We start from the raw sequence: 22,174 nt of genomic DNA on the forward strand, positions 1-22,174 counted from the left end.
GTCTGAATACAACCCAGTTAAGAAGTTTGGTCAATGATGGTCTGGTCTTTTTAGCATATAGCAGAAGAAAACTTTTGATAGAAGATCTGTGGATTTTCCAGCCTGCAAATAGTACATAAGGCTTAAGACAAACAAGAACTGATAGTTGGAAGATGGAACTGGGTAGAGTCAGGCTGGAAGAATAGAGGCATTTCTAGGATTGTGCATAATTTACCCAGGTGTTAGAGATGTTGTGAGCTCTTTGATTTGAAGTGCTTATAGCAGCCTTGATTGCCTGTCTCCATGTCTGTCTCCTTGTGAGCGAGGAGCTTGTAGGGGTGTTTCCTAGGAATCGTTCAGCAAAGTTATTTGTCTGTGTTTATGTGGGTGTCTGTACGAGATCATAAAATAATGAAAGCACACCTGTAATAGTATTGTTGTTATAATCACCATAATCATTATATATAATCATTGTCATTATGAAAGAATGTAATGAGATTGGAGCTGTTGACGCATGTATTTCTCTCGTGCTTTACTGTTGGTGAATGTCATAAATGAGTGGTGAAAATGCTGCACCTGGGCCAGGAGGAGTGGAGAGTGCCCTGACAGTGCGAGCCATAGGAAATACAGTCACTCTAGAAGGAGCAGGGAATCCTGCAGCAACATGTTGCTGCTTTTGAGTAACCTAGAACTCTGCCCTGGCTTCCTGGTCGTATCTAGGCCAAGAAATTTAATCCAGCAAAAATACTAGTTTATTCCTTTCAATCCTAGTGTGGTCTTCAGACCAAAGACTCATTCAGAGCTTGACAAGTACATTGATCTGCACAAATATTTACTTTTGTGGGGAAGTTTGTTTCTGGACAGCAAGATAGAGGAGTGGTATTTCTTTAAGAAGTAACCTAACTTTGAGTGTTTTGACCTGGATTTGTTCAATGATACTGATTTTTCTGTCTGCTGCAGAGTATAATTCTGTGTTGCCCAAGTGCCCTGGTGTGGCACTACTCACTGACGGACAGCAGGATAAAGACTGGCTCTCCGCTGGACCACTTGCCAATAGCCCCGTCCAACTTGCCCATGCCAGGGGGCAATTCAGCCTTTACACAGCAGGTGAGCAGCCTTCAGAAGAGGTGGCCCAGGATATTAGCTGTGGCTTAGTTCATCCAGGATTTTCTTTTCATGCTGTGTGGTGAGCATAGCCAGAGATGCCGTCTCACTCCTGAGGAGTTAACTGCTCCCTTTCTGCTCTATACAAGGCAGTGATGTCCTTGGAAGATGGACAAAATCTAACGCTGAGTAGGTCTGCTGTCATGCTCTTTCTTTTCTGTTTCTTACCCAACACTTCTAAGGCATCTTATTGTATGCTTATGCCAGTCTTTTGCTTTTTAGGTTCGGGCAAAGCTCCGTGAAATTGAGCAGCAGATAAAGGAACGTGGCCAGGCTGTGGAGGTTCGCTGGTCATTTGACAAATGTCAGGAAACGACAGCAGGTAACTTGCTCCAGGCTAAAATTTCTCTCTCCTGTTCTTTGTATTTCCTAGGAAAGAAAGCAAACAGTGGCCAGGTGGGAAGTTTTTTTTCAGTTTGCTGGTGTTCAGTTTATTGTCAGCAGTGAAGAGAACCAAAAAGCTCTTTTTTAATTTCTTTCTCAGTGCCAAATCTTGCATGGGTCAACTACTCTCAACATAGTAGGAATATCTATTACTGGAAGCTTGAAATGTGTACCAGAAAACTACACAGTCCTGTGTACTTGCCATACTCTATACTTCCCCCTAACATCTGTTACTGGCCACTGTATGAGTTGGGATACTAAGCTAGATGGGCCCTTGCTTGAACAGTACAGCTTTCTGGGAGCTCTTTTAGACTGTCTCCTGAGCCATGAGCTCACCAAAGCTTTTACCTTTCTCTTTGTTCTGTTTTAGGTTTCACTATTGGCCGTGTCTTGCACACTTTAGAAGTTCTGGACAGTCACAGCTTTGAAAGATCTGACTTCAGCAATTCTTTGGATTCCTTATATAACAGGATATTTGGGCTGGGTCCAACCAAAGACAGTCATGAGGTGCCTTGGACATTGCTACTGGGTCCTGGTCATGGGTAGTGGCTACGTTCTGGTTTATGTTCCATGGTTCCTGTCCTGTATCCACAGAGGGCTGCCAAGCTAGTGGCCTCTGGCCGAGATATGTGATCACCACTGAAAAAGATTTTGTGCAGCCTTAAGTTAGGGAGACTGCCTTAAGAGATGTGCTGGGGAGGCATCTTCACTGAAGTGAGAATGAAGATCTGGGCACTAGTCTGAGCTTCTGCTAACAAATGTGTTTAGGCTTGAGGTAATGCACACAGCTGGCTGAGGAGTCTCCTTACAGAAGGCATGAGTCCAGATAGCAGATTGATGGTAAAGACATGCTGTGTGTCTGAGAACAGTAAATGCTGCCCTTGCCAGATTTAGGGCTGGCAGCTGCTTCCTGGCAGCCTCTGAGCTCGCAGTTCAAGTTCTTAGCTTGACACAGTTGCGATGTGTAAGACCTCAGTGCACCAGTTACCGCATTGGTTCCTGGAAACGAGCTGCAAGACTGGTAATTTCCATATTGGGTATAATACTTTCAAGAAACTGTGTTTCCATTTATGCTAAGATTAGCAACCCATAGATGTGTTGCTGAAAGTGATGGAATTTGTGAAGAAATAGCAGCTTGGAGATTGTTTAGGGACTCATCCCGTGTTTCAAAGCGGAGTGTCTTTGGAAAGTAGTACAAAGCAGGAGGGTTCTACTTTGGCATCTCTCCTCCACAATAGTAAGGGAGGGGGCCTAGCAGACTTAAGTAGGCTCCATGTGGTGCCTAACCTGAGGCCTTGGGGTGACTCACCTCTTTTATTTGGCTCAGTCTCACTGTTGTGCTTGTATCTGAACAGATCTCCCCAGATGATGATGCAGTGGTGGCCTTGCTGTGCGAATGGGCTGTCAGCTACAAACGGTCTGGGCGCCATAGGGCTATGGTCGTGGCCAAACTGCTGGAAAAGCGTCAGGCAGAGATAGAAGCTGAGGTAAGTCCTTAATCATAGTGGAAACCTAATAGCTGTAAAGGATAGCAGTGGTTACCCTCCTGCAGCAGCAACAGGCAAAGGCTCATCTGTACAATACTTCTTAGCTATGGTTTTGCTTTGTGTAACCCAGTGTAGATCATAAATGAGCCCATGATGTGGTGCTGTTTTGTGTATATCTCTTGGATGCTTCTAGGGACGGGTAGCTGAGCCCAGAAGTACTAGCATCTGGGGACGCTGCAGTAGTTCATTGAAATCTCTGGATGATGATGATGAGTTTCCTGTAAGTGCAAGATAAGAAGATAGTCTCGAGAGCCTGAACTTTTTTTCCTTTTCTCCAGAGGTGTGGAGACTCTGAAGTTGTGGATGAGAAGGGTTCCATCTCCTCAGGCTCTCTCTCAGCCGCCAGTGCTCCTGTCTTTCAGGATGTCCTTATGCAGTTCCTCGACACTCAAGCTCCTATGCTAAGTATGAAATAAGAACCTGTGGGCTCCCAGTTTCCCTCTAGCATTGCCTGTCCTGCAAAATTCTGGACTTGCATGCTATTATTTTATAGTATAGGTTTTGTTTGTACCCAGACTCTCATTCTGGCTTCCTTGCAATACAGACCAAACCTTAGAGAGTGTGGGAAAGTAGCCTGAAGGGCTGAATGACAGGAAGGGAATGCAGAAATGTCCTTGTTCAGAGAGTACTGACCAAGAATAAATGAATATAACTTAGTTGGGAATTAATTCCAGCTGAAAACTGGAAGGTGTTTTCTAACTAGTAAATGACAAAGCTTTGGAATAGCCTCTCAGTGGATGTACTACAAACAAATTAAGGGAGAGAGGTTACGGTTAATAATGCTGAGGGACTGTGTTTGTACACTCAGGAATAGCCTTTCTAGTCTAAAGTCCTGTTCTCTGGCTCTTGAGACTATCTAGCAAACTGCTTACTTATTTACCTACTGCCTGATCCAACTGAGCTTTCTGGCCTCTGCCCTTGCTCTACTCTCAGAATTGCATATCAGATGTTCTTATCATATTGAGATCTCTAGAAGCACCTCTGGTTATAGTTTAGGTGTCTGATGAAGCTTAGTGTTTCAGAGAAGCTGTAATAATACTGCCTGTGCTGTTCATCCAGCTGATCCTGCAAAGGAAAATGAGAAGGTGGAGTTCTTCAACCTGGTGCTGCTCTTCTGTGAATTAATCCGGCATGATGTCTTCTCTCACAACATCTACATGTGCACGCTCATCTCCCGAGGTGACCTTGCCATGGACGCCCATGGCCCTCGCCCGCCCTCTCCCTTCGATGACCCTGCTGAGGAGCATGACAGGAAGGAGACGGAGGGAAACAGTGGCATCAAGCTGGAGGTGAGAGCACAAGCACCACGGCATCCCTCCGAGGGGAACTCCCTGAGCAGTGCTTTCCCCTTCTTGCCAGCTTTGCAGCCTTTTTACTATTACCTGCCAGAGGATATATCAGTGATTCTTAGTTTTGATTTCTTCAGGCTGTTTTCTAGTGTTTAGGTTAGAAGGTTATGTTCTAAATAGTGGGAAATGGTGTGCAGAATGTGAAGGGATAGGTGGATCCAGTTGGGTCTCCCTTGCCAGGTCTGATGGGTGTCAGCGTAAAGGGATGCACTGTCTCTCTGTAGTGTAAAAGTGGAGCGCTCTAGTAAAGGGGTCCTGTCCTGTTTCCTGGTGTGTCACTGCGACATAAAAAACTGCCCTTTTTATTTCCAGGACACAGGTCTTTCCGAGTCCATGGACATCGACCACAACTCCAGCGTGCTTTTCGATGACATGGAAAAGACAGACTTTTCGGTATGTCCCTGCCATTTCTCCTACATAGTACTCAGTAAGTAGGTCAGTATGTCCAGGGGCTTCTGTGAGAGCCCTTGGTGTCTGCAGAGAGCCAATGTGCTGGAAGTGCTGCATCTGAAGGGAGCTGATGCAACTAAAAGGTCCAGGTAACCTGTTTCTGCACGTTGGGGTCCATCAGAGAAGAGGTGCCAGTCATTCCTGGGACTTTCTGCCTGGTGGTCGCTGCACCCCTTGGGCTTGGTTGTCCTTGAGTGGGTTAAGCTGCTTGGGAGTGGGGAGGAAATGGGTGACGTTGGTAATGGCAGGAGAGTGATCATGGTCAAACACTGATGGCAGTAAAATTCTTGATGAAATGGGGAGAGGCAAGCGTCTCTTGCCATCATACTGCATAGCCTTTTGCTATTCCTTGCTTTTGCTGTTTGTAAGTGCGTGCTCAAGCATTGTTCATAACTGCAGGATGCTTGAAAGCATTTGAAAAACAGGCAAAAATAATGTGTGGTCGTCCAAAATCCCTGAGTACTTAATTTCCTCTAGCCATTTCTGTACTTTAAAGGTACACATTAGGTTACTGTGATATTCAAAACTATGTTGCTTTCATGGGATCATAACTCGTTTTGTGAAAACCTCCCAAATCCTAATGGTTATTTATTTCCCTTTGTTTTTAATTCATTATAGAAGATGAACCAGAAACTGAAATGTAATGGATATCTGTAGTACATTGCCTTGTGCCTTGCCCGGTGCTATAAGAGAAGGACTATTTCTCAAGTCCTCACTCTTCCTGCTCCCTTTTAGGCCTGAGCAGATGCAACTTCCTTCAGCTGCCTTCCATGCATGCGTGACCGTGTTCCATAACTGCTGCTCTTGTTCTTACATCTCCCTAGATGTTTTCTCCTCCAATGCATTGTGAATCTAAAGCCAGCCCTTCCCCTGAGAAACCAGATCCTGAAAAGGAAGCAAAGCCTTTGCTGAAGGAGAAGTGTGCAGAAGGAATGCTGGCCTCGCTGTACGACCAGCCTCGGCACATCCAGTACGCAACGCACTTTCCTATTCCTCAGGTATGAGACCTGCCTCTAACCCCCTTGCTGCTGCCTTGTGCTCCTGTCACAAGGTACTGCTCATAGGCATGAGCTTCACTGAACAGAACTGAACCTCGTGCCCTTTTGTCCCAGTACTGGTGGGTAAGGAGCACAGTCCTGCTTTCCTGCCCTGCTGCAGGAGAGTAATCTCCTTGAGGTGTCTTGTTGCTTACTCCCAGAGCAGCCTTTGCGAGGAAGCTTTCTTTTGCTTTTAAAAGCTGTGGATGTGAAATGAAATTAAGCTGTCCAGCCTGGTAGTTACTAATGTGATTGTCTCTCTTGTTTCCTCAGGAGGAATCATGCAGTCACGAATGTAACCAACGGCTGGTAGTTCTGTTTGGGGTTGGAAAACAACGGGATGATGCTCGGCATACAATCAAGAAAATAACCAAAGATATTCTGAAAGTTTTAAACAGAAAGAGCACTGCAGAGACAGGTTAGTGGAGCTTGAGCCTCTCCTGTCTGACCAAAAAGCACCCTTCCAGTTGGCCGACTCCTTTGTCTTACAGTGAAAGGGTTTTATATAATCTACGATGCCTGGTAAGCCCTATTAGTCACTGACAGTCTGAAATGACCCTCTGTTCTCAACTGTCCTGAGCAGCAACTAAGGCTTGGTTTCCTGCTAACAATATCCAGTTAATTGAACTCGCCTTCTTCACAAGAGGATTAAGACATATCAAGTTCAGAGTGAGACCATGTCTAAAACTTGTTGTTTTCAGACTGTTCTTGCAGTGAGACCATTGAACAGAAGCAAGAGAACTTGCTGTATGTTAGGCAAAGACTTCGGTTAAATGTAGCATGTTGTTAGGCTTGTGGCACACACTAAAGGCATAGGGTATAAGACTTGGATAGCTGTGCCAAAAACATGGACAATCTCTAATTTCCATCAGCAGAGGTTAGTTACATTTTTTGATATTATTATTATTATTATTTAATTCTTGTTCAGTCTTGTTCCTGGAAAAGCAGCTTGAAACTTGGTAGCAAGATAATCCTTTAAAACTCTGAAGTTCTGAGGCTGAATGCATCTCAACTAGAACATCTAGCTTTATCAGGGAGGCCATAGAAATCTGAAAAAGAATGTAGTTCTCTAGGGAACAGCTTTACTTGCATTAAACTAGATGTTAATGTGACATTCCCAAGTTAGAAATTTCTTCCTAGGTGGTTGATTGGTGTGAATTCAAGATGGTGCTTATTTGTCTTAAGAACTGTATTTGGGCTATGACTATGTTGCATGTCAGGAGATGGTGGTGTTGAAGGCTTGGCAGTTGCTGATGGCTAATTTCTAGTCATCTCATGGAGAACAAGGTAGTCTAATACTATTTTCTGACCTCTCCAACTTTGGCAGGTGGGGAGGAAGGCCAGAAGAGGAAGAAGAGCAAGCCAGAAGCATTCCCAACAGCTGAAGATATCTTTGCTAAGTTTCAGCACCTTTCTCACTTTGATCAGCACCAAGTCACATCTCAGGTAGGAGGCTCTCCAGAATGCCCTTCTCCTTGGGCCCTGACTATGTCTTTTTGCAGCTTCCTGAAGGGAAAGAGCCTGAGCTTCTATAGGGATAGTTAGCACCATGTATCTTTTTGCACTTGTAGGTATCTCGCAATGTCTTGGAACAAATCACCAGCTTTGCCTTGGGCATGTCATACCACCTGCCTCTGGTGCAGCACGTGCAGTTCATCTTTGACTTGATGGAGTATTCACTCAATATCAGTGGTCTCATCGACTTTGCCATCCAGGTAAGCCTGTAGTGCCCAAGCACTTCCTGGGATGGGTCTACCAGCCTGAAAGGCAGGAGCCCTGCCTGAGCAGGAATCACTGGTGGCTCTCTGACCTGTGTCGTGAAAGCAGTCAGATTAGGTGGTCACATTAGGTGGATACTGGTAGGAATAGGTGGTTTGTGGCTGGTAGTCCTAGGCATTTTGGTCTGAGGATTATATTTTGCAGAGGCTCAAGGTTGCCTTTAGAGGACTTGCTTTGCAGCTCTGTCTCTGGCTGCAGCAGGGTCTTGTTTTGAGCAAGAAGGGGGTCATCTGTCTCTGGTGACTCCTCCATGTCGCTGTCCTGGAAGGATGCTTGGCAGGTGGCAGCACAGGCTGCACTCTGGATCCTGCTAAAACTGTTGCCATTTCTGGCTGGCTATGCTACATGTCTACTGGGTGCTGATAGAATTGAGGATATTAGCCTTAAAATGCGTGATTTTTGTGGAAGGACATAAGCACCAAACAAACTGCCTGCTGCCATATGGCCCGAGTCATCATCTGCCTCTGCTAGCCAAGCCCTGGCTGGCATCTTGTGCTGCCTGTGTGAGACCTTGTGCCAAAGTATTGAACGTTACCTGTTCCTGGGGTACATATGTAGGTAAAAAGCACCTGCCAGACCCCGCTCTGGTGGGTCCTGTAGGCTGTGGGTATGCCCCTATAGGCTGTGGGTACGGTGTGCCTGCTCCATTTCTGACCTTACCTTACCCCTGTGGCTGTTGAAGGGTTTTTCTGTCCTTGGGTGCAGTTGCTGAATGAGCTGAGCGTGGTGGAGGCAGAACTGCTGTTGAAATCCTCCGACCTTGTTGGCAGCTACACCACCAGCCTGTGCCTGTGCATCGTGGCCGTGCTGCGGCACTACCACTCCTGCCTTATCCTGAACCAGGACCAGATGGCTCAGGTCTTTGAAGGGTAAGGGAGGCTTCTCCTCACTGTGCAGAAAGAAAAATCCAGTATCTGTTTGGGATTTGAAAGGGGCAGGGATGTTTCCCAAAAGGCAGCAATTTTGTGCCTGAAGATTCGCCTCGCAGAATCTGAGGGGAATAGGGTACCTGACCCAGCAGGCACTTCTGCTGTGTGCTGGGGGGGAAGTGTGGGTGACACTTCTGTGATGAAGTTATATTCCTTGAAACTTTTTTTTCGTGCTGCTGCAGTGTTTTCTGTCTCTCTGCAGGCTGTGTGGGGTGGTGAAACATGGCATGAACCGTTCAGATGGCTCTTCAGCCGAGCGCTGTATCCTGGCTTATCTCTACGACCTGTATACCTCCTGCAGTCACCTCAAAAGTAAATTTGGGGAGCTCTTCAGGTGAGTCTGCGGCAGACTGGGCACAGTGGGTGCTGACCAGCGAGACACCTTGGCTTAAGTTTTGCTTGTGGTCTTGTTTGAGATGATCCCTGAAATCCTCTCAATGGGGAACTGAAATCTTGGGACTAGTCCCTGTTTTGTAGGCAGTAATGATCTGGTGTTGTACTATGTTAGCTGTTAGATCTTCAAGCAGTCTTTGGTAAATTGCTTTCAGTCCTTTGCTCCCCAACAGGTTTGCTCTTGTCCTACTCCTAGAAGATAAAATAGAGAGGTCTGATCCTGCCAAATGGCTGCATTTCAGTCCAGGCCTTGGCTGATGAGTGGCTTGTTGTAAAGGCTGTTCTCAGCTCTTGTTCAGCTCTAAAAATCCTTTGAACTACTGCTGAACCTGCTCTGCTTGGTTCTGGGTTTGCTCTCCTGCCACCGTGTTGTTTGGAAAGGAATGAAGAACAGAGCAGAGGGCATCATTATGCAGCCATAGAATTCAGGTGCAAATTTTGTTGCAACTCTTGTGGTTTGAGATTCCTTGTCTCCAAAAGCATTGTGGAGCTGGGAAGGTCTACAGGAGACTGAGTGGATGCATAACCAGAGGTCTGGAGTGGCTAGTTTGAGGCCTATGCCTCATAGAGTGGATCTACCCTCATGCAGGAGAGACCTGAAGGGATTTGACGGAAGTTGATAAATCCCGATTGCTATGGAAAATGGACTGTCAGTATGCCATACAAAACCGACGTGAAGAAGTATGAATTGAAAATAAATGTTAGATTCAGAACAAAAGACAATCCTGCTTTGAGTTAAGCTGCGGAATTCATTCCATAGCATGAGCTTAGTCTACTGGATACAAAAAATAGGTAGGTAGACAAATTCATGGGAAGAAGGTCCACTGAGCATCTCCTCATGCTCTGAAAGTGTCTAAGGCAGCTCGCTAGGGTCGGAAGAATGCTGGGACGGTGTTGTCACGTGTCACTCAAACTCTTTTTGGGGCATTTGCTATTTTAACACCAAAGACTGAGCTAGGGGTATCCTAGCTCAGGGGTATCACCTTGCAGGTGCTTCTACCACAGAGATCCAGCCTCACTCTTCTGGGAGAAGCTTTGTAGTGCAAACTGATCTTAAGTCTCCCAAGTACACTTGCCCAGGGCTGGGCTTATCTTGGCAGCATTGCTTTGCTGACATCACTGGAGACATGTCTGTTGTGCTCCTGACCCCTCTGTCCTCTCTCGTTCAGTGACTTCTGCTCTAAGGTGAAGAACACAATCTACTGCAACGTGGAGCCATCCGACTCCAACATGCTGTGGGAACCCGAGTTCATGATCGACACTATTGAGAACCCATCTGCACTTAACTTTACATACACCAACCTGGGCAAGAGCCTCAATGAGAACCCAGCCAACCGCTACAGCTTTGTGTGCAACGCACTCATGCACGTGTGTGTGGGACACCATGACCCGGACAGGTGAGATGAAAATCCTGCAGAGTTTCACAGGGACAAAATCCTTAGGGAGGCTAGGAAAGCTAGTAGCCCATGCTTGGCCTTCCAGGAAGAGTCAAAGCTGGGTCCCTTCCAGAACTATTGTCCCTGTGTGTATCTAAAAAACTGCTCATCTCCTGCCTTTGTAATTTATTTTATTCTTTTCATACAGGGTGAATGACATTGCTATCCTGTGTGCTGAGCTGACCGGCTACTGCAAGTCTCTGAGCGCCGAGTGGCTGGGTGTGCTCAAAGCCCTGTGCTGCTCCTCCAACAACGGCACCTGTGGCTTCAATGATCTCCTCTGCAATGTCGATGCAAGTGCCGACACTTCAGAGGGGAAGAGTCAGAGCAGGAGTGGAGGGATCCCTTGGGAGGAAAAAGAGATGAACAAGGGCTAGGACTTTGGGTTCGGAGGGGGGATGCTTTGAGTATTGGGGCTGCCTTTTGGTATTGTTGCCACTTGGGTTGACTGTGGATGTTGACCTGGGGTTATGACTCCCCTGTCCCCCAGCTCCTAGTTAAGTTGGTGGCGGGAGTGAGGCAGGGGCTGTAGTGATCACTAACTTTTCTCTTCTCTTCCAGGTCAGTGATTTATCTTTCCATGATTCCTTGGCCACCTTCGTTGCCATTCTCATAGCCCGGCAGTGCTTGCTGCTGGAGGACTTGATTCGCTGTGCTGCTATCCCCTCTCTCCTCAATGCTGGTAAGTGCGTTCCCACAGAGAGCTTGTCTTATTCTCCATACTCCCAAAGACCTGAGCTCCACAAATATTTTGTGAACCTCATGCTTGCAAAACGTTTCTCCAGTGTTTCTCTTACAGTATTGGTACTTTGGAATTGAACCTTTTGCTTTAGAGTGTTTCTAGCCTTTTGGTTTCCATGTCACACTCCGTGGAGTTCATGCAGAAGCTGAAATAAGGACAGGGAAGTGTGACCAACCACAGTGTCTCACTGTGTACTCAGCTCTGAACTCCAGACAGTTTGGGTTAACATTTTGGCTGGAGCAGCCAGGTGACCAATTTGCCTTATAATGTCTGGGTCACTGACATTATTCTGCCCCCTGCCTTCCTCGCTTTGCTCTGGGATGGCAGCATCCCATCTCTGGGAGGCTGAAGTTGAGAAGATGGAGAGAGCAGCCTGCAGTGCATGTCTTAGGGAATAATACTGATTTATTTGCTCACTTGCATGTTAATTGTTGCATGTGCTCCGTATTTGTGAATACAGTAAGTCTGCTGCAGCTTCTCCCCTAACTGCTGCAGGGCAACACGGTGTAAATGGCTTTTGGATTGCGAGTCAGCCCTCCTAGTACTTGAGAAATCTCAAGTTGACTGTCCTCTTTACACAGCCTGCAGTGAGCAGGACTCAGAACCAGGAGCACGTCTGACCTGCCGGATTTTACTCCATCTGTTTAAGACTCCGCAGCTGAACCCATGCCAGCAAGATGGCAGTAAGTGAATGAAAATAGAGCCTTTCTTTATTGTGAGAGCACCGAGGCTCCTGCACCCTAAGAAAAGAGATGCTGGGCCCTGTGATTAGAGATCATGCTCTGCTTACTGTGAATAGAGCAAGCCGAGTCTGATATGCTGCTTTCTGCAGAGGACAAAGAACAATATCCTTCCATTATTTCCATGGTAGGCAGGCAGTTTGGAGAAGAGGCTCTGGAGGCCAGGAACTCATGAGCAGAGGTGGCCTTGCCGTCACTAAGCCACCGGAGTAATGATTACATCTTTTTCTGGTCTATAGCTTTGTACAGTCTCTTAGTTTGGTGCCAGAAGCTGCTGTTTCACAGCACTCCCTTTTTGCCTGGTGATGGAACCAGTCCAGGGAGCTGTGTTCTTGGCTCCTCATCAGTGTCCTGATTGCTCAGATCTCCAAACCCAGCCCGTATACTGGGTTAGGGACCTGCTGGAGCTTGGGGTTCACGACACAGGCACTGTTCTACTTTTGAGTGTCATGGTTCAATGGTCCCAGCTTGATGGACACTTTGTCCTATACTTAATTAAATTGACCCCATGTTAAGGATGGGAGAAGGACTAGCCTCAGGATTTTCCGAGTCTGATCCTGCTAAAGTGTCTGACATACAATTTGGCGGCTCTGGAGCCTCTCTTTTCCCTTGCTGGATGCTGCCCTTCCCTGTTGTCTTTGCAGACAAACCCACGGTGGGAATCCGCTCCTCCTGCGACCGCCACTTACTTGCAGCTTCCCAGAACCGCATTGTGGATGGAGCAGTGTTTGCAGTCCTGAAGGCTGTGTTTGTGCTGGGTATGTACCTATGCCAGCCCAAACTTTTAAGGAAAAAATGCTTGTTTGATTGTTTTATATAGTGGGATGGGTGAGAAACATTGTTTTACATAGGGATAGACATGCATTGACTTTACAGAGCAGAGAAGATGTGTTTTAGTGGATATGTGACTAGTTTGTCTGCCACCCTCTGGCTGAGCTATAAATATGCTTCATCTCTCTCTCATTTGCAGAGAGGTTGCTGATCACAGGGAGAGGTTGCAGTGAGAGGTCAGGCTGTGTTTTTCATCGGGTTTTGGGCTTGGTGATTAAGTGACGCTTGCTGCTTCCTTGTAGGAGATGCAGAACTGAAAGGCTCTGGCTTTTCCCACCCTGGAGGCGTCGATGATCTCATGGATGATGAGCTGGGCACCAGGAAGGCTGGTGGTCGGGTAGTTACTGTAGAAACAGCTAGCTTGGATATTTATGCCAAGTATGTACTAAGGAGTATCTGTCAACAGGTGAGTCTGTCCCAACTCTGGGTTTGTCCTTGTCCCTTCTGCAGACAGGTATATTCCATATGATTTTTTTCAGATTGATCTTGGCAGGTATTTTATTGCAATATTAGTAAAGAACCAGATGCATTTCTGCCATGTGATGGCGCTGAGAATTGCTCATCACCAGCAAAAAGGGTTGAAGAGCTGTCAAGAATTGAGCCTTAAATAATGTATGCAGGGACTGCGTATCCCCTCTGCTCTGGAAACGGCACAGGGCTCGTGCCCAAGAAGGGGAGGGCTCCAAGTGGGTTGCTGAGATGTTTGCTGGAGGCAGAGAAGATAAGCAGGAGCAAGATGGCTCGCTGAGGTGATAAATGGTGACTCTCAGAGTGTAGCTTAAGTATTGCTTACAGCTAGGCTGTTAATGTATCCCTAGGCTTTGCTGTGCCCTGTTTAGTTAATTAAAGGCACGACAACAAAAGTGTCTTGCTCAGCCCTAATCTGACAGCACCAGTAACTCTGTTTCTTTGGAAAACTGACATTTGAAGAAGTGAAAGCTAGCTAATAATGTACTTAGTTGCCGGCTGGAGTGGCTCTTGCCATTACTGTGTGAAGCTGAGTGAGTGGTGAAGGGTGTCCTCAGCCTTGGTTACAAATTTATTCTGTCAGCAGGGAAGAAGCAGTGTCACAAGCTGAAACCTGCTTTCCACTCAGTGCTGTGTCGGCCTCGTGCTTTGTGATGTTGTTTTTTAATTGGCTCATTATACGGCAGCATTACCAGCCTCCAGAAGAGCTGGAGCTGCCTACTTAGGAGTGTAAATTCAACCTACTTTGTGCTGAAACCTGACTGCAGCACTGACAGAAATAGATCTCCCCTTGCTGGTCCCAGGCTACGTAGGAAGGACGCACAGCAGGCAGAATGTGGGTGTTCGTGTGTGTGCACGTATGTGTGCAGGAGGAAATAGAGTGTCAGATATCCCCGCTCACAGCAACTGTTGGCAGCACTGGATATGTAGGAGCAAGTGTTTGAGCAGATGCCAGAGCGTGCCACCAAATTGTGTCAGGGCTCTTGCAGCTGTAGGAGGTGAGCAAAGCTGTGTCTGCCACCAGCATCTCTAGCCCAAGTGAGAGATGTTGCAGAACTCGTGTTATCAGTTCTGAAGGGGCTCTAGATTGCTTTAAACCACGTGTGGTCACTTCTCAAACTTGGAAAAATATCTTCTCCCGTTCAGGTGTGCACTTCTTGTTAGACTTCATCCTGAGAGGAGGATAAAGGAGTGGATTACAGAACTGGGTTAAAGGTTTCTTAGGTGCAAAGGATTATGTTGTAAATGCTGTTTTCCCTTTCAGTCTATCTGAATTAATAAACATAACCATAATTGATTTCGTGGATCTGTAACAAGTCAGAGCTGTAAGCGAGAACCAAGAGGGAGACTGGAGTCAGAGCTGTTAACCTAATCTGGTAGTTAGCGTAGTGGAGTCGTCCGTAATGCTCAGAGGAGAGAAGGAAAAAAAAGTGTTTGTAGTCCTCTCCTGAGAAGAGACACATGAAGGGTTCCATTTCAGTGAAACGGAGCCCGAGGAGATGGCTCTGTGCTCAAAAAGAAACGTTGAAGAGACAGGCTGATAGTCTTTCAAGTGCGAAGATGGTAGTTGACTTCCTACTTGTGAGATTATCTAAATATAAAGTGGATCAGAGGCAAAGTCCTACTGAATTTCTGTGGAAAGCTGGGCTAGTAGCAAATCAGCCTTCCCAGAGATAGAGATATTAAATCCACAAGCAAGAGGAGTTTTGAGAGAGAATAGTAGTGACATCTGATGCTTCTCAAATCAAGACAGTACAATTCATGAAGATAAGTAATTGTCAGACATTTCAGACCCTGTTCCTGTGAGGTTCTTGGGAGTTTCGTGTGTTCCTCTGATGTCCTTGAGGCTGAAGACAGAAACGCCAGTGAGTCCGTGCTGACCCTGCCTCCCTGTGCTTGTCCTGCAGGAGTGGGTAGGTGAGCGATGTCTCAAGTCCCTCTGTGAAGACAGCAATGACTTGCAGGATCCTGTCCTGAGCAGCACCCAGGCTCAGAGGTTGATGCAGCTGATCTGCTACCCGCACCGACTGCTGGACAACGAGGAGGGAGAAAATCCTCAGCGGCAGAGGATTAAACGAATCCTACAGGTGCAGGGTCCTGACAGAGCCCAAGAGGGTCCTAGTAATTTAGTGTGGTATTAAAATGTGTTTGTCCAAAACACAGACCTCTCTGAGGGATGTGACGTATGTTACCAAGGGAGCTGAGGGTAGGCTGAGGACATAGGTCGAACTGAGATGAGGACTCATCTCAAGTATGTTTGTGTTGCAGAATCTGGACCAGTGGACCATGAGGCAGTCCTCGCTGGAGCTGCAGCTCATGATTAAGCAGACAGCAAATAATGTGAGTTACTGCTCAGTGTCCCCACATGGGGATGTGTGTTGTTAGTGTTGGAGTGGCTACCTGTGAAGTGGTGGGGAGGTGGCCTAGCAGAAATGAGAACGTGGAGAAAGCAAACAAAGAGTATGGATGGGTGAGTCTGGTGATAGCCAGGGATAAAGAGGATCAGGCGAGGCTGAGATTCCAAGAGCAGCAGTTGTGGGACAATTTGCTGGCTGGATTTGCACTGCATGTTTGTGTGTGCAGGCCCTGTCAGTGGGTGCTCTCGGAGAAAGGCTTAGCTCTCTTCTCTTCCTTTGCCCTGTCTCCAGGAAATGAACTCCTTGCTGGAAAATATAGCCAAGGCCACCATTGAGGTATTTCAGCAGTCAGCAGAGACCAGCTCTGCTAGCTCTGCGGGCAATGGAATCAACAGTATAGGTAGCTCAGCAAGCGCTACGCCTGCCAGCAACAAATCCAAACCCATCCTCAGGTAGGTGGGCCCAGCTTGAGGCTGTCTTGTAGACGTGTCTGCATCGTGGGTTGGGTGACAAACTGCTTTTCCTCACTGTTGTCACAGCTCCCTGGAGAGGTCGGGAGTGTGGTTGGTAGCCCCTCTGATTGCCAAGCTTCCGACATCAGTGCAAGGACATGTGCTGAAAGCTGCTGGGGAGGAGCTGGAGAAAGGACAGCACCTGGGGTCATCATCCCGCAAAGAGCGGGACCGCCAGAAGCAGAAAAGGTGAGTCCTGGGGCAGGGGCAGCGCTGGCTGCGCTGACCCTGCGGCCTGGCAGCACACTCCCTCGCTCTTCTCTCTGCAGCATGTCCCTCCTCAGCCAGCAGCCCTTTCTGTCACTGGTGCTAACGTGCTTGAAAGGACAGGATGAGCAGCGGGAAGGTCTCCTCACCTCTCTGTACAGCCAAGTCCAGCAGGTAGGTGTCTTGCTTCTCCCCTCGTTTTCCTCAAGGGCTCTCACCTCACCAAGCTGGCTACTGGATGTGTCCTCTGTGAATGCTGTCTACCTGAGTGTGTGCTCAGTAAGGTGAAGGCCTTATCCCAGTCAGGGCAGAGTACTCCAGCTGGTTTTCTCCTCAATTACTGGATAGAGAGCAGCTTGTGTTGCCACTATAAACTTCATGGTCCAGCTCCTGAGACTCCCTCTCCTAAATCTCTTAGATTGTTACCAACTGGCGGGAAGATCAGTACCAAGATGACTGCAAAGCCAAACAATTGATGCATGAGGCCCTGAAACTCCGACTGAATTTGGTGAGCAGCCAAAAGAGGGTGTTAACTATGTGGGGTAAGGAGTCCTCTACCCTTTTTCTGAGCAAGGGTGCACTGAGGGGACTATCTACCTCTTGAGGAGGGACATCCCAGCTGCTTCTAAGTCCTGAGGCCTTTGTGGATGGAGTGTGTGGAGAAACTCATTGCTCTATTTGGCCAGGGTGGGATCCACAGAAACGGTTTCTGTTGGAGACCTGCTGTGCAGGCTGGTCACAGCATTGTCTTCCCCCTTCAATACCTCTGGAGTCCACAGCACTGCCGCTTATGTCTGAGGTTTGTTCTGCTGACAGCAGTTCCTTTCAGCCCTTGTAGGAGTTGCTGTAGCAGAGGAGTTGATCCGATTTAGGCTCCTGTCTCGCTTTCTAATCTTAGCATTTCTTCTTGCTGTACCTGTGACTCTAAACTGTTCTTCCCTGCCAGGTGGGAGGAATGTTTGACACAGTTCAACGGAGTACACAGCAGACGACTGAATGGGCTGTGCTTCTCCTGGACATCATCAGCAGTGGCACTGTGGACATGCAGTCAAACAAGTAACTTTCTGGCTGGCTTCTGATCAGTACATTTCCCTAGGGAGGCAGCCCCTTTCTGGTGTGAGCTTGTTGTCTCACTGGACACTGTCAGAAATACCGTCGTGGCCAAAAGGGACCTTGGAGTGAAAGAAACACAAACTTGTGTTTCCAGATGCAAACAGAAAAGATGGGAAGAGCTTGAGCTCAACTCCCTTTGGTTGTCCCTGAAGGTACCAACTATTTAGAGAAACGGAATGGGTGGACAGGAGGCCAGTCTTAATCTGTGACGTTGCAGTTGACTGAAACGTTAGCATCCTGGGTTGGTTAAAGAAAGGACTAAATGTGGGAGGTTAAACTGAAGAGTGCTTCCTCCATGTGGAAGAAGCATGGAAGCAGCGCAGCGTGCAATGAAGTGTCTTGTGCTCGGGGGCTTGACATTTCTGTGCATAGGCAGTGCTCTCAAACGTCTAATATTCTGCTACTGTGACAGCAGAAGCTTTGTATCTGCTTCTCCTGTGACTTCAGCCTTGTTTTGTCTGACCAACAGCGAGCTCTTCACCACGGTGTTGGACATGCTGAGCGTTCTCATCAACGGCACCTTGGCTGCTGATATGTCCAGCATCTCTCAAGGCAGCATGGAGGAGAACAAACGGGCCTACATGAATCTGGTCAAAAAACTCAGGGTGAGAGGTGCTGGGCCCTTGCTGGGGAGCTGCGAGTGCTGTGTCACAGTGGCCCAACCATGCAGATTGGTCTGGGTCTCACGTAAGGTACCACTTAGGCCGTGATAGTTGCCCCTATGACTTCATGGGCATTGGGGGTGAAGGGTGCAAAGGTGGTAGGTGATAATGGGTGGTAGGGGATGGAAGGTGACCCTAGTAGAGGCACAGATGGGGTCTGGGTGCTTTTTTGTGAGCAGTTCTTGAAGGCTGCTCTGCTCCTGCTGTGTAGAAGGAGCTGGGTGACCGGCAGTCTGACAGCCTGGAGAAGGTGCGACAGCTACTTCCCCTTCCCAAGCAAACCCGAGATGTCATCACCTGTGAACCTCAGGGATCTCTCATTGACACCAAAGGCAATAAAATTGCTGGCTTTGACTCCATCTTCAAGAAGGAGGTAAGTGAAGTTCTGTTTTCTGTGTTACAACTATATGCAGATGTCATTTGCCATCTGAAACTTGGAGCCTTCCCTGCTTGGTGTTCACAGAGGGAGCCTTCCCTCTGTGTGCTGCACGCTGTGTTGTATGCTGAGCTTGATATGGCTGGCTGCACACCACCAAGCTGGCACCCAGCCGTGGCCAAAGAGGGCAAAATTAGGTGTTAATGCTTGCTAATGCTGAGTGATGCATGTTGTTCTGGCCTGAGAGGTTATTTAAATCTGAGGTTTGTGCCTGTGCCCATCCAGAGCCATGAGGAGAAGTCCGTAATCCCTACTGCATGATTTACTGTGCAGTGCCAGCCTTTAACAGGACATGGGCAGAGAAAATGTTTCATTGCTGGAAAGAGGAGCAGTTATTGATGGAAGCCTTTAGGAATGACTGCTTTGCTGTGTGGAAGAGCATGGACCAGAAGCAAGTGCTGCTGTTTGGGACACACTCGGTGAGGTCTGCTGAACAAGTAACAGAGGCTTTTTTTTTTCATGTAAAGGGTTTGCAAGTCTCTACGAAGCAGAAGATTTCTCCTTGGGACCTCTTTGAGGGCTTGAAGCACTCAGCCCCCCTGTCCTGGGGATGGTTTGGGACAGTCCGTGTGGATCGCAGGGTGTCCAGGTTTGAAGAGCAGCAAAGGCTTCTCCTGTACCACACACACTTGAAACCCAAGCCCCGCAGCTACTACCTAGAGCCTTTGCCACTGCCACCCGAAGAGGAAGAGCCTCCTACACCTGTGGCTCTAGAACCTGAGAAGAAGGCTGTGGAACCCACCAAGGCTGACAAGACAAGCTCCAATCCTGCCACGTCTACTGAAGAACGCAAGAAGAAGCAGAGCAAAGCAAAGAAACGCAACCAGTCTGCCAGCAAGAGTGAGGTAATTGGCTGCCCAACAGCTACAGGCCTTCCTTGGCCAAGCCTACTGCTCACAGAAACTCCTTTGCGTCTTCTGGAGGACCTGGGAGCAGAGAGCAGTGTAGTGATGGATATATATATCCATTTCCATAAAAATATTTCCATTAAAATATATATATATATATTTCCATCAAAAAATATATATTTCCATCAAAATATCTATATATTTTTTCTCTCATCTGGGAGTGCTGGTGTTCTGTCTTTCTCTCTGCCCTAGAGTAGGACAAATGCTTCGTCCAAGAGACTGCCCATCTTGGATAGCAGCCTGGGCTTCCTCGTTTGGACTTTGATTCGCTTATACTCGTGATTCAGCTGTAAATTCCCCGTGCACGATGACCTTTCTTTCTATATTTTTTTCCCTTTCCTCCTTGCAGGATTTTGTGCTGGGCCGGGGAGTTTCCTATGGAGTCAGCATGCCCACAGATCTCCTGCACCACCAGCCAGGAAGCACTGTGTCTAGACTGGCGTATGGGCAATCCCCAATGGGTCTTTATGCCCAAAATCAGCCTCTTCCCGCAGGTAGGTGAGAGGGAGAAGGTGAGCCCATTGCACTTCTTCAGGACTGTCTTGTGAGACCTCTTTCTACAAGATGGTCCTACACGCACTTGCTTCTGCCTGATGTGTATGCAGGTGTGGTGAAGTGCCATTCTGGAGCTGCAGGGCTCAGCAATAGCACGTAACTAGTCCATCTGTTCCTGCAGGAGGCCCTCGCCTGGATACGTCCTACAGACCGGTGCGGATGCCACTGGGGAAGCTTGTTCAGAGCCGCCCTCCCTACAGTGGGGTGCTGCCTTCAGGGATGGGGAGCATGATGGGCCTTGACCCCTCCTACAAGCCCGCCGTGTACAGACAGCAGCCCCCAGTGTCCCAGGGGCAGATCCTGAGGCAGCAGCTACAGGCGAAGCTGGTAAGTCTGGGCTGTGCTGCTGTCCTTGCCTGGCACAGCACGACATAGCCATACACGAGGGCTGTCCATTCTGGCCAGAACTCTCCAACCCTGTCTGTGTTTCTGCCCTGGAAAGCTGTTGTTAGGTCTGTCCCTCTGGATAGCAGCCCGTTTGTTGGGCACACGTCACTAATGGTGTTGGTGAAGATGGCCACAGATGTCCCAGGTTCTTCAGTAACAACTGGGCAGTGAGAGGGGGCACATTCCTGGCAGAGGGATGGTGGGGATTCTGGTGACCTATTTCACCAAGGTTGAGGGAAGCAGAAAGCAGCCTGGTGGGCTTACAGTGAAGCTGTCTGTCTGGTTTGGTGATTCTGGAGGGGGGGAAAAAAAAGTGTTTTCTTTGCCTTCCAGCAGGGCCAGGGCATGATGGGGCAGCAGACAGTGCGCCAGATGGCTCCAACCCCGTCCTATGGAGCACTGCAGCCTTCCCAGGTAAGTGATAGTGACCCCAAGTAAGATTGGGACGTCTCCACAGGGCATAGGGCTCCTCAGTCCTGATATGGCTCAGCTCTTTTCATTCATTCACTAGCTAAGGCAAATTCAAATCCCAGAGGGGAGCAGCCTCCTGGCAGCACTGTAACAGAGCTGCTTGCTCTCCTTTGCTTCCGTTTCTTTTTTATACCCCATTGCTGACAAAGCTTCTTTTTTTGTTGTTTTATTTCATTTCAGGGTTACACACCTTACGTCTCCCACATAGGCCTCCAGCAGCACCCATCCCAGTCGGGCACCATGGTACCTCCTACCTACTCTGGGCAGCCCTATCAGAATTCCCACCCCAGCTCCAACCCAGCCCTGGTGGACCCCGTTAGACAGATGCAGCAGAGACCAAGTGGCTACGTGCACCAGCAGGCCCCAGGCTACGGGCACACCTTGGGCAACACACAGAGGTACCTCCCACCCTAATGGATGCTAAGAAGCAGTTTGCATTTCATCAGGGCCTTCCCGTCTCCCAGTTTAGTCAGTCCTAATAGCAATCTGTGAAAAGCCTGTTGTTTTCCATGCTGTGTGGTTCAGCATCTGAGTCCTTTGCATCCTCAAGGGAACATCTTTTTCCAGCTTTCAGTTCTGGGAAGAAACAGAGAGACAGGAGGAAATTCGGAGAGATGCCAACTGCAGGCAGGAGACAGTGTTACCAGCCAGAAAAGATGAAATTGGGAAGTATGAGGCAAATGAGCTGGGAAAGTCTGTTTTCAATTTGAATCTGGTCAGCTGATCACTCACTAGGGGCTAGAGCATGGGGCTCCCGCTGCTCCTGGGCAGGATACATCCAGCAGGGAAACTGCGGAAGAGTGGGCTGAATGTAGGCACTTGGAGCTTCTTAAACCGGGTTGGATGAAGCTCTGAAGGGCCCTGGTGTCCCCTGCCCTCTCTGCAGAGAGGTAGCAAGGGCTACAGGGGCTGTTGGGGCTGTGGTGTCGATGGCAGAAACTGGGTTTGGATTAAAGAAGAAAGCAGCCCATGAAGCTTTCACTCCACGGTCATTAATGCCCTTGCTTCCTGCAGGTTTCCTCACCAGTCGATCCAACAGACTCCCATGATGAGTGGGATGAACCATTTGGGTGCACAAGGAGTCCCCTCAGGAATCCGCCCCAGCCAGATACTGCCCGACCAGCAGCAGCAGCAGTACCTGAGGCAGCAGCAACAGCAGCAGCAGCAGATGCTGAGGGTGAGTGACTGGTGACGTGGAGAAGGCCACTGGAGCCAGAGAGGGCTTGCTGAGCGCTCCTTACCTCTGCCGAAGCGATGCTGTGGCCGCCTCTCCGTGCCAGGAGGGATGTCAGCTCTCTTGGGGGCTGTCTGTAATCATTTGCTAGGCAGTTGTCCCTT

The 22,174-nt window shown here is 48.3% G+C and overlaps 1 protein-coding gene across 1 annotated transcript in view; it reads left to right on the top strand.

Moving 5' to 3' along the window:
- MED12 (mediator complex subunit 12) overlaps positions 1 to 22,174 on the top strand; it is a 34,945-nt gene that overhangs the window by 7,508 nt on the left and 5,263 nt on the right. Inside the window, exons 8-41 of the mRNA XM_026040923.1 lie at positions 940 to 1,086; positions 1,366 to 1,465; positions 1,898 to 2,034; positions 2,883 to 3,014; positions 3,353 to 3,479; positions 4,134 to 4,363; positions 4,736 to 4,816; positions 5,698 to 5,871; positions 6,184 to 6,328; positions 7,238 to 7,356; positions 7,482 to 7,625; positions 8,395 to 8,558; positions 8,821 to 8,952; positions 10,181 to 10,408; positions 10,596 to 10,740; positions 11,009 to 11,129; positions 11,771 to 11,872; positions 12,574 to 12,687; positions 13,003 to 13,166; positions 15,136 to 15,315; positions 15,497 to 15,568; positions 15,877 to 16,037; positions 16,125 to 16,286; positions 16,367 to 16,478; positions 16,723 to 16,812; positions 17,251 to 17,360; positions 17,887 to 18,022; positions 18,291 to 18,452; positions 18,983 to 19,360; positions 19,773 to 19,917; positions 20,100 to 20,305; positions 20,699 to 20,779; positions 21,017 to 21,234; positions 21,851 to 22,013. Of these exons, the coding sequence (XP_025896708.1) occupies positions 940 to 1,086; positions 1,366 to 1,465; positions 1,898 to 2,034; positions 2,883 to 3,014; positions 3,353 to 3,479; positions 4,134 to 4,363; positions 4,736 to 4,816; positions 5,698 to 5,871; positions 6,184 to 6,328; positions 7,238 to 7,356; positions 7,482 to 7,625; positions 8,395 to 8,558; positions 8,821 to 8,952; positions 10,181 to 10,408; positions 10,596 to 10,740; positions 11,009 to 11,129; positions 11,771 to 11,872; positions 12,574 to 12,687; positions 13,003 to 13,166; positions 15,136 to 15,315; positions 15,497 to 15,568; positions 15,877 to 16,037; positions 16,125 to 16,286; positions 16,367 to 16,478; positions 16,723 to 16,812; positions 17,251 to 17,360; positions 17,887 to 18,022; positions 18,291 to 18,452; positions 18,983 to 19,360; positions 19,773 to 19,917; positions 20,100 to 20,305; positions 20,699 to 20,779; positions 21,017 to 21,234; positions 21,851 to 22,013 (5,082 nt within the window). The remainder of the gene's footprint in view (positions 1 to 939; positions 1,087 to 1,365; positions 1,466 to 1,897; positions 2,035 to 2,882; positions 3,015 to 3,352; positions 3,480 to 4,133; positions 4,364 to 4,735; positions 4,817 to 5,697; positions 5,872 to 6,183; positions 6,329 to 7,237; positions 7,357 to 7,481; positions 7,626 to 8,394; positions 8,559 to 8,820; positions 8,953 to 10,180; positions 10,409 to 10,595; positions 10,741 to 11,008; positions 11,130 to 11,770; positions 11,873 to 12,573; positions 12,688 to 13,002; positions 13,167 to 15,135; positions 15,316 to 15,496; positions 15,569 to 15,876; positions 16,038 to 16,124; positions 16,287 to 16,366; positions 16,479 to 16,722; positions 16,813 to 17,250; positions 17,361 to 17,886; positions 18,023 to 18,290; positions 18,453 to 18,982; positions 19,361 to 19,772; positions 19,918 to 20,099; positions 20,306 to 20,698; positions 20,780 to 21,016; positions 21,235 to 21,850; positions 22,014 to 22,174) is intronic.

Source organism: Nothoprocta perdicaria, unplaced genomic scaffold (assembly GCF_003342845.1).
Source record: "Nothoprocta perdicaria isolate Ctin4 unplaced genomic scaffold, notPer1 scaffold_270, whole genome shotgun sequence".
Classification (NCBI taxonomy): Eukaryota; Metazoa; Chordata; class Aves; order Tinamiformes; family Tinamidae; genus Nothoprocta; species Nothoprocta perdicaria.